The sequence below is a fragment of the Dasypus novemcinctus genome, chromosome 15 (assembly GCF_030445035.2).
Source record: "Dasypus novemcinctus isolate mDasNov1 chromosome 15, mDasNov1.1.hap2, whole genome shotgun sequence".
NCBI lineage: Eukaryota > Metazoa > Chordata > Mammalia > Cingulata > Dasypodidae > Dasypus > Dasypus novemcinctus.
In genome coordinates, this window is record NC_080687.1 from 39,331,894 (window position 1) to 39,347,705 (window position 15,812).

Consider the following 15,812-nt stretch of genomic DNA (forward strand, 5'->3'; position numbering starts at 1 on the left):
TGAGCAGTAGTCAAACATTTTTTTACACTTCTCTTGGAATACAGGAACTTAATTTATGTTCCTTGGTGTTAAATTATTATCTTTGCTGCTGTGCTACATAAACATGTAATATACGATTTCAATATATAAGCAAAGTACCTTTAAAAATCAAAATGTTAAATGAAAAACAAAGAAAAAAAGCAAAATAAAGAAATAAAAATATCAGAATTCCATGGAGAAATCCGAGGGTATTACAGTAGTTACCATTGATTATTTAGGACACAGCAGTTTTCTCTCCAAATAAGTAGTTTGTTGTTGTTTTTTTACTTTGGTGATATATAAAAATAAATAATGGTATTATTGAAAGTGTGAATAATTACATGGTTCCCGTAAATATGAGCTGATATTTGTTTAAAGATGAGCTGTTTCTTCTTACTGGAAAAGTTAGCAGTTATGCACAATTCTCCTCCCATTCATCTACCTTCAACAACATTCTTTAGTATTCAGCTAATACTCAATCCTCTTCACTCTTGTTACCTAAAAACAGTTCCTGAATTTGGCAAAAAAGTATTAAGGACCTCATTCCTAAAACTTTATACTTCTAAAAATTGTTACAAACTTTCCCCTTCCCTTTTTTGTAAATCAATGGAAAAAGTATTTGGAAAATGTATAGAATTTCTAAGTACAGTAAAATGTAAAATATAAATCTCTTACAAATTAAATTTATAAGTTAGTATTTATATTTTGGGGGAAAAAGTATATTTTCAAGGCCTGTATTATAATTTACTCATATTCTTTTTTTAACTAATTTTTTTATTTTTAAAGAAGCTTTAAATTACATAAACATTACATAAATAATATAAAGGATTCCCATATGCCCCACTCCCTCCCCCTCCCACACTTTCCCACATTAACAACATCCTTCATTAGTGTGGTACATTTGTTACAATTGATGAACACATATTGAAGCAGTGCTACCAACTGTGGACTACAATTTACATTATAATTTACACTCTGTCCTGCACAGTTTTGTAGGTTATGACAAAACATACAGTGGCCTGTATCCATCACTGTAATGTCATGCAGGACAACTCCATTGTCCCGAAAATGCCCCCATTTTACACCTGTTCTTATCCCTCAGAACCTCTGATGGTCAGTGCCTTTACAGTAATGATAAGAGTTCTTCCTTTGTTAGAATAATAGTAAGTCCATAGTAGAATAATAAAAAGTCTACTTTAGTCCATTGTTCATTCCCCAATCTTGAGTATTTTGGGATGATGATGCCCTCTACTTCTAATTTAGAGGAGGCTTAGATCCCATGGGGCAGGTGGATGGAACTATCTTGCTTGCAGTTGCAGACACTCATATTCTAAACTATTGTTATTTTGTATTCTTTTCAAAATTGATTAAATACGAACCAATATAACAAATGCTTAAAAATAGGCAACCATAGCCCACTGGCCACTCCCCCTCTCCTGTCCTCCACCCACGGGCCCTGCCTAGCCAGTCAGCGGTCCTGGCTCACCTCCCCAACCCCAACAGACCCTCGCCAGCCCCAGATAGGCTGTGGGCTGCCCTGAGGAGTCAGGGAGGGGAAGACTGGGCCAGCAAGCAGGTGGGCAGACGATACTGAACTTCTGCCCTGCCCCCAGCTGCACGCAGAAGAGCACACAGTGTGATGTGGCCTTCTTCAGTTTCACGCAGAACCCAGCTAGATGCTTAGAAGTAGGTGGAGAATTACAAGAGAGCAGACTGGGATGATAAAACACCTGATTGGCACCTAATAAAACACCTAATAAACATCAATTATGTGATTAATTCTTTGAGACCTTTATGATCTTTGGAACTATATACATTTTGCAGAGGCATCGGAAAACTAAATGATTTGATTATTTCTCAAAATTAATTGAAGCAGATACTTATGAAGTCATTGGGAGAGTCTTTATAGGACAATTCTTCAAGATAATGCTATACCAACAATATTTGATCTTACCAGTCATTTGAACAATCCACATAGAAGACACAGAAAACGAATGAAAGAACTGAGTGAAGATGAAATCAAGACATTGAAACGGAAAAATTGATAAAACTTCTGAACAGGAACAAAACATAAACAACAGCAATGCTCAGAACCCCATTGCAAAGGAAGGAAGTGAAGAATAGGATGAAGACATTTTACCTTTAACCATTGAAGAGAAAGAAAATAATACTTAAAATATTTATTTGAATTTTTGATTCTTATGGGAAAACAAAACATACATCTGATTGAACATGAGTCTTATGAACTCTCCAAAAGTCTGTTTACTCCTTATAACTTTTAAACACTGCTGGAGTGCTGAATAAATTTGGATGAAGAGGTTCTGAGAAAGCACTTTGAGACAACATTTGTTAACATGTTATTCTGTCTGAAAATACAGCAGAAACAAGTTGCTAGAGATTTATGTGACAGCTGCATTCAGGAAGTAACTCTCAGGGAAGTGAGAGACTCTCACTTCTTTTCCTTTATCACTGATGATGTAGTGGACACAGAAGAGGAAGAGCACCTGTCTGTGTTGGTGAAGTATGTTAAATCTCATAATCTTAGAGAGGAATTTGTGGACTTCCTGTTTTATGAAGCTGATGCAGAAATTTTGGCTGTGAAATTTCACACTACAGTAACTGAAAAGTGGGGACTAAATATGGAGTACTATCATGGACAGGCTTGTATTGAGTCCAGTGGATTTTCTCCCAAAATGAAAGTTGTTGCTTCTAGACATCTAGAGATATATCCCCAAGCTGTCTACAAACTCTTTCTTCCTGTTCCTTAAATATGTGTTTAGCAAAATCAGTGCCTGTGATGGAAGTTATCTGTTGCATTGGGAGCAATTGAGGCGGTTTCTTCTTTTTTTCCATCGATCACCACAAATACTTTTAGAACTTAACTGTGTAATTTCTTTCCTTTTGCAGAGCAAGAGAGAATGAACTGAAGAAAATTTGCCATTTTCAGTGGACAGGCAGGCATGATGCTGTTGAAATGTTAGTGGATCTCCTACAATCACTTGTTTTATGTTTAGGTGCTATAAATAGTGACACAAATGTTAGATGGAATAACTATACAGCTGACTGAGCATTTGTACTCTGTAGTGCAGTAACAGATTTTTATTACATTATTACTATTGTTCTTAAGAATATCCTATCCTTATAAGAGCCTTTGGGAAAAATCTCCAGAGGCAAACCTCTGATGTCTTCTTTGCAGCCAGCAGCTTGACTGTAATGCTCCTGCATTCACTCAATGAAGTGATGGAAAATATTGAAGTTAATCATGAATTTTGGTTTGAGGAAGCCACAAATTTGGTAACCAAACTTGAAATTCAAATGAAACTCCCTGGAAAATTCTGCAGCAAGGTAACCTGGAATCTCAACTAACCTCTGAGAGTTACTATAAAGAAACCCTAAGTGTTCCAACAGTGGAAAATATTCAGGATATATTCTCAAAAGAGCACCTCAGATCTGTCATGGTACCTTCTGTCATGGTACATCTTAAACTCAATACATTGGAGGAACAGCATGCTGACATGTACAGAGTGATTTACCCAATCCTGACACACTCTCAGCTGAGCTTAACTGTTGGAGAATCAAGGGAGAGATGTACAGCTTCCATCCACCATTTACGAAGCCCTCCACCTGCCTGACATCAAGTTTTTCCTAAATGTTTATGCATTGTTGAAGGTCTTATATATTCTTCACATAATTGAAGGTTGAGAATTAATGCTATGAAAATGGATGAAAGCATCTCAAGGCATACCTGAGGAACACTTTGACAGACCAAAGATCAAGTAACTTGACTTTGTGTAATATAAATTTTGATATAAAACATGATATAATATTAATGATAGACATATATTAATATATAAAACTCTGTACAACTAAGTCAGAGCTTCCTGCAAGTACTATCCTGCAGGAACCACTGAAAATATCTAAAAGACTTTTTTTATAATTAATTTTTTTAAAGAGGCTTTAGATCACATAAATGTTACATAAAAAATATAATGGATTCCCATGTGCCCCACACCCTCACCTTCCCACACTTTCCCACATTAACAACATCCTTCATTAGTGTGGTACATTTGTTATTGTACAATTGATGAAGAACACATATATTGCTACTAACCATGGACTACAGTTTACATTATAATTTACACTTTGTCCCACACAATTTTGTAAGTTATGACAAAATATACAGTGGCCTGTAACCATCATTGCAACGTCATGCGGACAACTCCAATGTCCCGAAAATGCCCCCCCCACATTACATCTGTTGTTCCCGCTCCCGTTTCTCAGAACCTCTGGTGGTCACTGCCTTTACATCAATGATAAGAATTCTTCCATTGCTAGAATAATAATTCTATAGTAGAATAATAATAAGTCTACTTTGGTCCATTGTTCATTCCCCAATTTTGAGGATTTGGGGATGGTGATACCCACCTGCTTCTAATTGAGAGGGGGCTTAGATCCCATAGGGCAGATGGATGGAGCTACCTTGCTTGCAGTTGCAGACACTCTGTTCCTTAGGATGGGCGTTGTCCATCATCATCTCCTTGTTGGTTGTCCTAGGTGAGTCCAATGAACTGGAGAGGAGGTGTTGCAACTCTGCTGAAATTCAGGGCTCAATCAGCACATGGATGGACCAAAGTGTTAAGTCTCTGGGATATATATTTATCAAGTAGAGTTGTAATTATGGGTTCTAATAAAAGGAGCAGAAGAGTCATAGGTTTACTCTTCTATTTGGAGTAAAAACTAAAATGTATGTAGGCCACTTAATCACTGAATATCTTCACCTATAGGTCTCCCATTGAATACATTAGTCATTAATAATCTACCTATTTAAAGGACCCCTGTTTGAACTTGCATGCTTTGAAGACTATCTGTTCTTCCAGAAGATAGCATTGAAAGTGCCACATTTTCCATTTCTAATTAATCTCTGTTAGTGGCACTCTGGAATTAATTTAGTTAAGTCATTTTAGACATAATTTTTATCACTGTGTCAGGTTATCAGTCCAGTTATCAGTACTTCTAAGAAATGAATTTTGAGGAGGTGTGGAAGGAAAGGAGTACATTTTGTAAAATGTTACAATGAGGCTCATGACTGACTTTTAGCTAGTAGGAAGTTTAAGTATACTTTTAAAAAGTTGTATTGGACAGTTAAGGGAATTACTAGAGAGTGAGAGAAACCAAACTTCCCAAGCAAGGATTTCAGTATAGATTTTGTCTTTATCAAATGAGCCTAAAAGACACAGTTATACTTAAAGTTCAGACACCGTTTTCCACATCTGGTTGTTGTTCACATTCCTTTGTTGAGCTTATACTTTCATAAACTTTTTAGCAGGTGTGTATTAACCACTGTGTTTCATGGTCAAGACAGAATCAAGAGGCATTGGATACTGACAACAGATTTGTCTCTTTTCTTCTGTCTATTTCCATGACTATCTACTGCCTCATCTTGATTTACAAGCAAAACCTGGAAAGCCTACAAAAATAAGTGTTTTATAGTTAGGAATAATACAAAAGATACTGCTGTCATTTTGGGTGAAGAAAATCAATTTTGTTCAGTTTATTTCAATCTAAATAAAATGTGAATTTTGTTTTTTTTCTAAAATAGACAAATATAGGTCATAATGCAAGCTTTTCCAAATATGCTAACATAAAATTTATTTCTCCTACTCCCCCACTAAAATATACACTAATATTTTTCCAGCAGACTAGAGTTTCTTTAAAAACTAAGGTAGAAAGTTTGGGGAAGATGGTGGAGTAGGGAGCCCCAAGATTCAGTCCTTCCACAAAACAACAGGCAGAGACTCCAGAGACCAGGAAAACACTGTACAGCATCTGGGGAAGAGCAGGAGGAAGAGGCTGATAAATTACAGTAAAAAATTGTACATTGCTCCTTCTGCACAGCTGACTACTCACACCCATCCCCTACTTTCGCGACATGCCACTGAGTGCTCCATCCCCTAGTTTGCCACTGGTGACAGAAAGAGACATAAAAATCTGGAGCCAATCTGTGCTCCCTTTGTGGGTTCCTGGCCCTGTTTTGGCTGGGAAAGACTGACTTCAGAAATCCCTCCCAGGGGTGACCCTTCACCCCAGAATTTGCCATCCAGGCAAAAGCAGTGTGGGATAATGAAAGGGGTGTAAAAAATTATTGAAGCAGACAGTCTGGGACAAAAATTGCTGGCTTCAAATACCAGGGAGAGGGAGGTTGGTCCCCTGGAAAACAGAAGGACAACCAAACTTTTGTAAACAGGGGGACTCCAAAACAACTAACAAACGAAAGCCCAGGAGAAGACAAAGAACCAGAAAGACAGGGAAAACCCTGCATACTGCATTCAACTTGGACAGACCTTCCTGAAAGGAGGGCTGAAGCTCAAGAAAATCTTTGTCTTATCACTGGTTGGTAAAAAAAAAAAAAAAAAAAGACATCTCAGGGAGTAAAATTTTAGAGTTAACATTTTAAAATACTAAAATGGTACCGTGTACAACAAAAGAGTACAAGAAAAGAACAAATAAGAAATAATGACCCATTCAAAGGAACAAGATAGAAATACAGAAAACACCAGTGCTGAGGTTGAAATTGTGGACATACCAAACAAACGTTTAAAATACACCTTAAAAATGCTCAAGGAAATGGAGTAAAGTACAGAGAAAGAACTAAATGATATCAGGAAAACAATGCATGATCCATATGAGTCTAAGTAAAGAGACAAATTTTAAAAAGGAACCGAAAAAAAATACTGGAGTTGAAGACCATAACAACTTTGGGAATGAAATTAATAACACTGAAATATATCCATGAACATGATTAATAGGGAAATACCCAATTGAATACATGGTAACAAAATTAATTTTTGTTTAAATCTATGTTACTATATTACACAAACAGTAAACCCTAAGTTAAACCATTGTCTTTTATTTAATAGTACAGTTATAAAAAATGTATTATTATCAATTGTAACAAATGTTTTATACCAGTGCAAGGTGTTGGTGGTGAGATGGTATATGGGAAATCCTGTATTTTATGCATGTTGTTCTGTAAACCCATACCTTCACTAATAAAAAAGTAAAATAAGGTAGGCTAACATTATTTCATTAATTCCATTTAGAATATTCAGGAGATTTTTCTTTGTGGCTCAGACTAATATTTGCCATTATGCAATACTGGAGGTTTACCATCAAAAAGATTTTGAATTACTAATTCATACCTTAAAAAACTAAGAGCTATGCACTTGAGTAATATTTTTCCTCTTCCCAAAATTTTGTTTAAAATTCTTTGCTTAGAAATGATTTAACAACTATTCTTACTAATGAGTAAGATCATTGTTATATGGACTGGATATCTAAAATTTAGGTTTCTTTTCAACAGTAAAAACAAGAGGGAAAATGGGAATTTAGTAAACTCACACATATGAAAGAACTATGAAGAAAACACAATTCTGTTTCTACAATAGGGTAATGGATAACTTGGGATTCAGGTAAAAAAGGCTTGTATTATTTTACAGCCTTCATCAGAGAAACTCTTTTAATTATTTAGATTGTGAGGCATGACCTAAAAGAACTTCGAGATTTGGATTTGGATGGTGCTCCTTATGGGTATACTCCATTTTGTGATAGCCGCACCGAAATGGATGGATATCGTTTCTGGAAAACAGGATATTGGGCATCACATCTTTTACGAAGAAAATACCATATTAGGTAAGAAAAAACATACTCTTTTAATAAAATCAATTATTTATTGAGTCACAATATTCATTTTGCTTAGAACAGCAGCTAATTATAATGCCTATTACATGCCAGTCACCCAGCTAAGCCTTTACATATATTAACTTGTAAAATCTTTATGAAACCTTTTGAGATACTGTGATTATCCCCATTTTATGGATGAAGAAACCAAGGCAAAGAGCACTTATGTAACTTTATCAGGTTGACACTGCAAGTACATAGCTGTACTAGCAGTCATACCCAAGTGTTAAGCCTTGAATATATGCCCCTAAGTAAAGCGGAGGATGTAAACCTGGTTTCTCAAATAACAAAACGACGATACTATCTTCAAAGTTGCTACTATTTTATATGGCCATGGATTTCATCACTTCTTGAAAAAACTTGAGGTAACCCTGATAGAATATGGATCCTAACATTAACAAACCTTAAACTCCTTGGAAACAGTATTAGACATTGGAAGCAAATTTATGAATGTTAGTTATTATTAAACCCAAGGATATCTACATTTAAATTAATACCATCACTGTAGAAAATCACTGGGGGGAGGAGAAAACCATAAACAGTCCTTTCAAAGACTATTTATTTTTGCAGTGCCTTATACGTGGTGGATCTCAAGAAATTCAGGAAAATTGCAGCAGGTGACAGGCTCAGGGGCCAATATCAAGCTCTCAGTCAAGACCCAAACAGTCTCTCAAACCTAGATCAGGTAAGCAGAATGTTAGATTGCTTCAACTCCCTGTTTGTAAACTTCTAAATCTTATTATATATTTTAGCCTCCTTCTCACAGTTCTCCTCTTTATGCAATTCTCTATTGGACATCTGTCCTTACATATAATTTTTCCACTTCAAATTCAAAATTTTCAAAACCAGTGCTGTTTTATCTTTGCTTTTCTGTTCTGAGACCTCTTCTTCCTCTTATATGCCCTATTTTATTTAGTTACCCTTTTCCTTACTCTCTTCCATCAGCATTTAAACATTCTTAAATTAAGTGTCTCTCCCTTAGATCATTCAAATAAACTCCCTTCATTCTGTGCCCTCTCTGGCTCCTGCCTATGTTTTTTTCTTTTGAGAGACAAGCCCTTTTGCTCATATCCCAATTCATTTCCTCAGTGTAACTGAAACATTTTAGACAGTGACCACTTTAAGTAGAAGCAAAAGGTCCTATAGTCTATATACCCCACTATTCCTACTTTTTAATGAATAAAGAACTTTAGTTTTTTATAGAACTATACATGTTCATTCATTCATCAAATACGTACTGAATACCTACTATGAGCCAGACACTCTCCTAAATGCTGGGACATCAGAAAACAAAACAAATAACCTCATAGTATTTTCATTCTAATAGGAAAATAATAAAACATATTTAAAGGTAATAAGTGCTACAGAGGAATAAATAAAACAGCTATGTGGAATAGGGAGTTCAGAAGGGTGAGCAGAGGTTAAGGTTTGCTGTTGTACATGGGATAGTCTTAAGTCCCTGCAAAGATGACATTTGAATGAACTTTAGAAGAAGTATAAGAATTTCCCATACAGAGATACCTGTGAGAATTCCAGGTAGAGGGAATTGCTAATGCAAGTGTTCCAAGCCTGGCATGTGTGATATATAAATGCAAGACCAATGTGACTGGAACAGAGTATGAAGTATACCAAAAAAAAAAAAAGACATGAGGGAGGAGGGTCCAGATAATGCAGAAATTTTGGGCCCATTGTTTAAAAATCTAGAAATTGCAAAATTACAGGTCAAATACTAATGATTTATTCAAGACCACACTAGTGAGACTCTCATTTTTTTTAAGTCATTCTTGAAACTCCAACTGTGTATGTTTGCTCATACCAAATAGGATCTTTTCAATATTGCCTACTTGTTGAGTGTTAGGCATTACTGGTTTAGGGCCCTCAGGAAACCCCATTTACGTGCCAATTTAGATTATGAATACCACTTTTTTTGTAATTCTTTGTAATTTTACCAGTAGGTTCTTAATATGTAAGGCTAAGGAATGCTATGAAATTGCCTATCATCTGCTCATGGTTAAAGAAAGGACTCATATTTCAGGCAGTCCAGGAACTATCTGAGGGATAATTGAGCACTCATCCTATTTGGGGGAACATTACTCTTATCTTGATGCAGTTTGACTCTCACTCCCATCAGTCCATTCAAATACATCTCACTAAAGTCAAAGTGATATCTTTTCAGGGTTTTGTTTTTGTTTTTGGTAAAATTGTCTAGTGAGTACATCTCATTTTTCAATACAAATATTTTTGAAATCTCCTTTCTTGAAACCCTCCCTTGGCCTCCATAATACCAAGTCTTCCTGGTTCTCCTTTGGTGTCTATGGCAAAACAGCAATTTTATTTGTGAACTATTTTTCTACCTTGCATTTAACTGTTGCTATTCTCTTAAGTTTCTGTACTTGGCCTGCTTCTCATTCTTTATCTGCTCTATGCATAAATTCATTATTTCATTTTCTATCTTTCTACTAATAATTCCAGAATCTTTAGCTTGAGCTCTTGCCTCTTGCCTCTATCCTGAATGCCAAACCCATATATATATATCTACTGAAATTGCCACATTGATGCCTAAAATATTCAAGTTATGTTCCTCCTCCACTCTTTATTACATCAACAAATATCACTTAACTCCCTGTTACAGTTTGGGTTATCCAGGGCACAGACTCTAAAATGGAAATTAGCTTGCCAAAAGTTTATTTAGAAGTGCTGTTGTGCTATCTCACAGATAGAAGTGCTATCTCACAACTGTGAGATAGCAAAGGAAGTAGAAAAGGCTGGGCTGCAATGTAGACTCAACTACCCCCTCAGACAAAGGGAGCTCCAAAGCTGTGTGGGATGGCTCTTCAAAGTTGTCACAAGTTTGGGAAAGGGTCCCAGGTTTTTATTCCTTTACTTCAACCAGTCATTCCCATGAAAAGGAATGACTTTGGATGGGACAGCTCTTTTCTGCTGGCAATTCCAGAGATAACTGACGGCATTCCCAGCAGCTAGGAAAATTATTTTTTTAGATCTGAATGGGGATCTGGGTGCTGCATCACAGCATCCACTGTGGTCCACTGTATGGATCTGTATGGATCTACTTCTGTATGGTCCACTGTATGCACTGCATGGATCTACTCCTCTGTGCAAGTTCTGTGGAAAACTTCAAAAAGAAAAGTTAGTAAAATAAATAGCAGTCCCATACCACTGAAGTTGATTAAGCTGGTCTCAAGGTTACAATTTATACCAATCATCTCTCTCTACTATTTATTCTAGATTTCCCTCACCTAGTGATACGACCCAGAACCTCATCTCTCAGAAGTCTGAGTCCCTGGTCAAAGTGACCTTCTCAAATATGCTCCATTTTCCACTTATCATTAAAATTGAAAAAGGGATACCAAAAAATACCCAAATGGATCACCAAACATATTCCTCCCTATCGCCATGTGTAACAGCATCTCTAACTCTTAATGGTCAGCATCTATTACCCCTGCCAAAATGTAACATGAGGAGCCCAAAATGCCTGAGTAGTAGTTGTAACTTAAAAGTCAATGGGACTTTGTCCCTGTTGCAAGTGTTTCCCGTTGCAAGGGTCAGGACCTCTAAACCCCCAGAGCCTTGAGTTGTGAGAATAATAGACACAGATTCCCCAAAAGGGCCACTGGAAGTGATGATCAACAAAGTCATTTCTACTTTCACCCCTTGGACCCATGTAACTTCCAAAAGGAGGAAGGAAAAAAAAAACACTCCATACAATGATTGTTGATTTAGAATATATATTGCATTTGGAGAATGATACCTCACCCTTGCGGGATACTATCACCAGGCTAGCACCTCTGTTGTGCCTTTAGTAAGTCATTCTTTTGCTCTACTAGGCCAGTACATTCTGAGTGGTGCTGTATGTGACAGGACCAGTGGACTTCATGGGTGTATGCTTTCTGCTGCACTTCCTTTGCTGTGAAGTGGGTACCTTGGTCTAGTGCAATACTATATGGGATCTTATGTCAGTAGATGACACTGTAAGCCCTTGGATAATGGTGTTGGCTCAGTTCCTGCTAGCAGGAAAAGAAAACTCACAAATATATTTTGTGTAATTCATTTCAAATGAATCTATGCCCTTTCTAGGCCATACGGGGTCCAGTGTAGTCAACTTTCTACCATATAGCTAATTGGTCTTTGCAAGGTATAAATGCTGCATCAGAGGCTCAATATTTGTCTCTGCTATTGACCACTATAAGAGCTATATCAGACTTTGTAGCAACCCATGCTTTTGGGCCTATACATAGTCTCTACCTCTGCTATCATGTCTACTCCATGTGCCCAGTGTGCCATTGGTGTGGCCAAGGCTGGCTGGTTTCAATAAGCCACATCATCCTATTTGGTCTTTTATTGCTTCTTCTATGTTGAATGCTTTCTGATGGATGTTTACTATGTGATACCCAAAGATCCTGACAATTTGTGTCACCTAATAAGTTCATCCCTAAATAAGCCTCTACTCTGGAATTCCTTGTCCCTAGCTTTTATTCTTTCCATTTCTGAGCCCCTCACCAATCACCCAATCCATTCACCATTTCCCATGAATCATATATATTTCTAACCTCTAGACTATTTCTTTTTCCCTACAAAGTGAATGATGAGGTACATTACCTAAAGTAGTTAAAATAGTTATTAGAGGTTAATTCATAGACCTAAAATACCTTTATTATAAAATCAGAATAGTCTCAAATAAATAACCTCAGCTTCTACCTCAAAACTAAGAAAAGAAGAACAAATTCAAGCAATATTAAACAGAGAAGGGGGAGTAATTTAAGAATGGAAATCAGTTGAAAGGAAAAAAAAGAAAAATGATACATTTTCATAGATTTTCTTATGAAACAAAAGCTGATCTTTTGAGAAAATCAATAAAACTGATAAATCTATAGCCAAAACAATCAGAAAAAAATTAAAAACAAATTAAATAATAGAAATGAGAGTCATGATAGCACACAGATTCTATAAATATTGAAAAGATAAAAAGGGAATATTATGAACAGCTTTTTGACAATATATTTAACAACTTGGATGAAATGGACAAATTACTTAGAAGACACAAATACCAAAATTCACTCAAAATGAAATAAATATGCTGAATAGCTTTGTATCTTTTGAAGAAATAGAATTTCTACTTTAATTCACAGGCCCAGATGGCTTCATTAGTGAATTCAGTCAAACATTAAAGAATGAAATAATGCCAGTTCTACAGAAACTCTTCCAGAAAATCAAAGAGCAGAGAATAATTTCCAACTCATTCTATGAGGCTACCTTGACATCAAGACCAAAGATATTACAAGAAAAGAAAATAACATACCAATGCTCCTCATGAACATAAGATATAAAAATGTTTAAATTTCAGAAAATTGAATTCAGCAATATATAAAAAGGATCCTAAGTCATGGGACTAAATGGACTTTATCCCAGGAAGTAAGGTTGATTTTACAATGAAATATCAATCATTGTAATTTGCTATATCAACAAACTAGAAAAGGAAAACCAGAAGAACAGCTCAATAAATGCAGAATAAGCATTTGATATACTCCAATATGGATTCCTTTTAAAAACTTTAAACAAACTGGGACCAGAAGGCAACTTCCTCAACTTGATAAAGGGCATCTATGAAAAACCTACAGCTAACATCATTCTTAAAGGTGAAAAACTGAAAATGTTCCCTGTAAGATCAGAGGCAAAGCAAGAATGTCCACTATTACCATTTCTATTCAACATTGTACTAGATTTTGTGGACTGTACAGAAAGGCAAGAAAAAGGAAAAAAAAATTCAGATTGGCAAAATTAAGTAAAACAGTCTTTTTTTTTGCAGACGATCTGTTCGCCTATATGTAAAATCCTATGTAATGTGCTAAAAACACTAGGCAAACTAATAGGTGTTTAGCAAGGCCACAAGATCAGCATATGAATATACTTTATTTCTATATATTTGCAACAACTAGGTGAAATTAAAAGAACAAAACTACTAATAGCATTAAAAAAAAAAATGACCTGTACACTGAAAACTACAAAATACTGCTGAGAGGGATTAAAGATCACCTAAATAAATGCAACGATATATCTTGTTCATGGATCAGAATACCCAGTATTTTTATAATCTCAGTGTAAAAATTTCCCAGTAGCCTTTCCTGTAAAAGTTGACAAAGCTGATTATAAAGTTCATATGGAAATGCAATAGACCTAAAATAGTCCAAACAGCTTTGAGAAAGAACAAAGTTGAAGGACTTATACTACCTGATTTCAAGACCTAATGTAAAACTATGTAATCGAGACAGTGTGGTATTGATTTAAAGATAGACAAGTCAGAGAATGAATCAAAATAGAGAATCCAGAATAGATCCACATATATGATCAATAAACTTTTGACAAAGGTGGAAAGGGAATGCAGTGGAGAAAGAATATCCTTTCCAACAAACAGTGCTGGAATAATTAGGTATCTATGTAAAAAAGAGAAAAAAAAACTGCAATCCATAAGGCATATCATGTACAAAAATCAATTCAAAATATATCATAAACCTAAATTGAAAATTTAAAACTACAAAGCTTCTAGAAGATGGGAGAAAACCTTTATGACTGTTGAGTTACACAGGGATTTATTACATATGATATTAAAATGATTCATAAAAGAAAAAATGATAAATGTATAAAGAACTCTCCAAACTCAAGAATGTAAGCAAATCTAATTTTAAAAAGAAGACATCAGATTTGAACAGACATTTCACCAAAGAAAACAATGAAGTGGCATTAAGCATATGAAAAGTTGGTAAGTATCATTGGTCATTAGGGAAATGCAAAATAAAACTACAATAAAGTCTTTTTTCATGGCTCCTCAGAGACACTTGGCTGCTTTCAGCATGAACCGAACATCTCCTTCCCAGCCACTGGCTGCTAGAATCTCATTAAAGTGGATTATGAATTCAAACTTTGTGCCTTTTATGAGAAGCAAGAGGGAAGGATATTCCGGAACTGGCCGTATCACCTGGGGCCCATAAGAGCTAGCAGAAACCGCACACTTTTCAGTCTAAAGCTAAAGAAGATAATGACCACCAGTATGTTGTGATAAAGCCCCTGAAAAAAGAGGGTTCAAAACCCAGGACCAAAGCATCCAAGATTCAACTTCTTGTTAGGCCTGCAACATTATATTAGCCTGAAGAGACTGCATACTGAAAAAAATGAGGGAAGCAGACTTGGTTCAATGGATAGAGCATCCGCCTACCACATGGGAGGTCCACGGTTCAAACCCCGGGCCTCCTTGACCCGTGTGGAGCTGGCCCACATACAGAGCTGATGCGCACAATGAGTGTGGTGCCACGCAGGGGTGTCCCCTCTGTAGGGGAGTCCTACACACAAGGAGTGCACCCCATAAGGAGAGCCACCCGGTGCAAAAGAAAGTCCAGCCTGCCCAGGAGTGGTGCCGCACACACTGAAAGCTGATGCAGCAAGATAACACAACAAAAAGAGACACAGATTCCCAGTGCCACTGACAAGAACAGAAGTGCACACAGAAGAATACACAGCGAATGGACACAGAGGGCAGACAACTGGGGGGGGCGGGGAAGGGGAGAGAAATAAATAAAAAAATAAGTCTTTAAAAAAAAAATGGAAAAAAGAAAAATGAGGAAGAGGCTGCAGAATATGCTAAACTTTTGGCCAAGAGAAGGAAGGAAGCCAAAGAAAAATGCCAGGAACTGATTGCTTAGAGACAGAGGCTGTCCTCTCTAACAGCTTCTACCTCTAAGTCTTAAGTCCAGTCAAAAATAAGATTTTCTGGAAAGTGGAGGTGGCTCAAGTGATTGGGCTTCCGCCTACCATATCAGAAGGACCAGGTTCAATCCTTACGGCCTCCTGGTGGGGAAAAAAAAAAAGGCATGCCTGCATGATGAGCTGCATGGCAAGCTTGGTGCCCGTGTGGCGACCCATATGTCAAGCCAAGTGCCCACATGGCAAGTCAGTGTCCACGCCATGAGCCAGTGCCTGCATGGTGACCTGCATGGTGAATCCGTGCCTGCACGGGGAGCCAAGTGCCGACACAGTGAGCCAGTGCC

At 36.6% G+C, this 15,812-nt stretch overlaps 1 protein-coding gene and 1 pseudogene across 1 annotated transcript in view; both read left to right on the top strand.

Moving 5' to 3' along the window:
• Positions 1-15,812, top strand: part of UGGT2 (UDP-glucose glycoprotein glucosyltransferase 2) — a 287,143-nt gene that overhangs the window by 243,893 nt on the left and 27,438 nt on the right. The window contains exons 35-36 of the mRNA XM_004463565.5: positions 7,547-7,707; positions 8,326-8,440. Of these exons, the coding sequence (XP_004463622.2) occupies positions 7,547-7,707; positions 8,326-8,440 (276 nt within the window). The remainder of the gene's footprint in view (positions 1-7,546; positions 7,708-8,325; positions 8,441-15,812) is intronic.
• LOC139436585 (52 kDa repressor of the inhibitor of the protein kinase pseudogene) lies at positions 160-3,955 on the top strand (annotated as a pseudogene).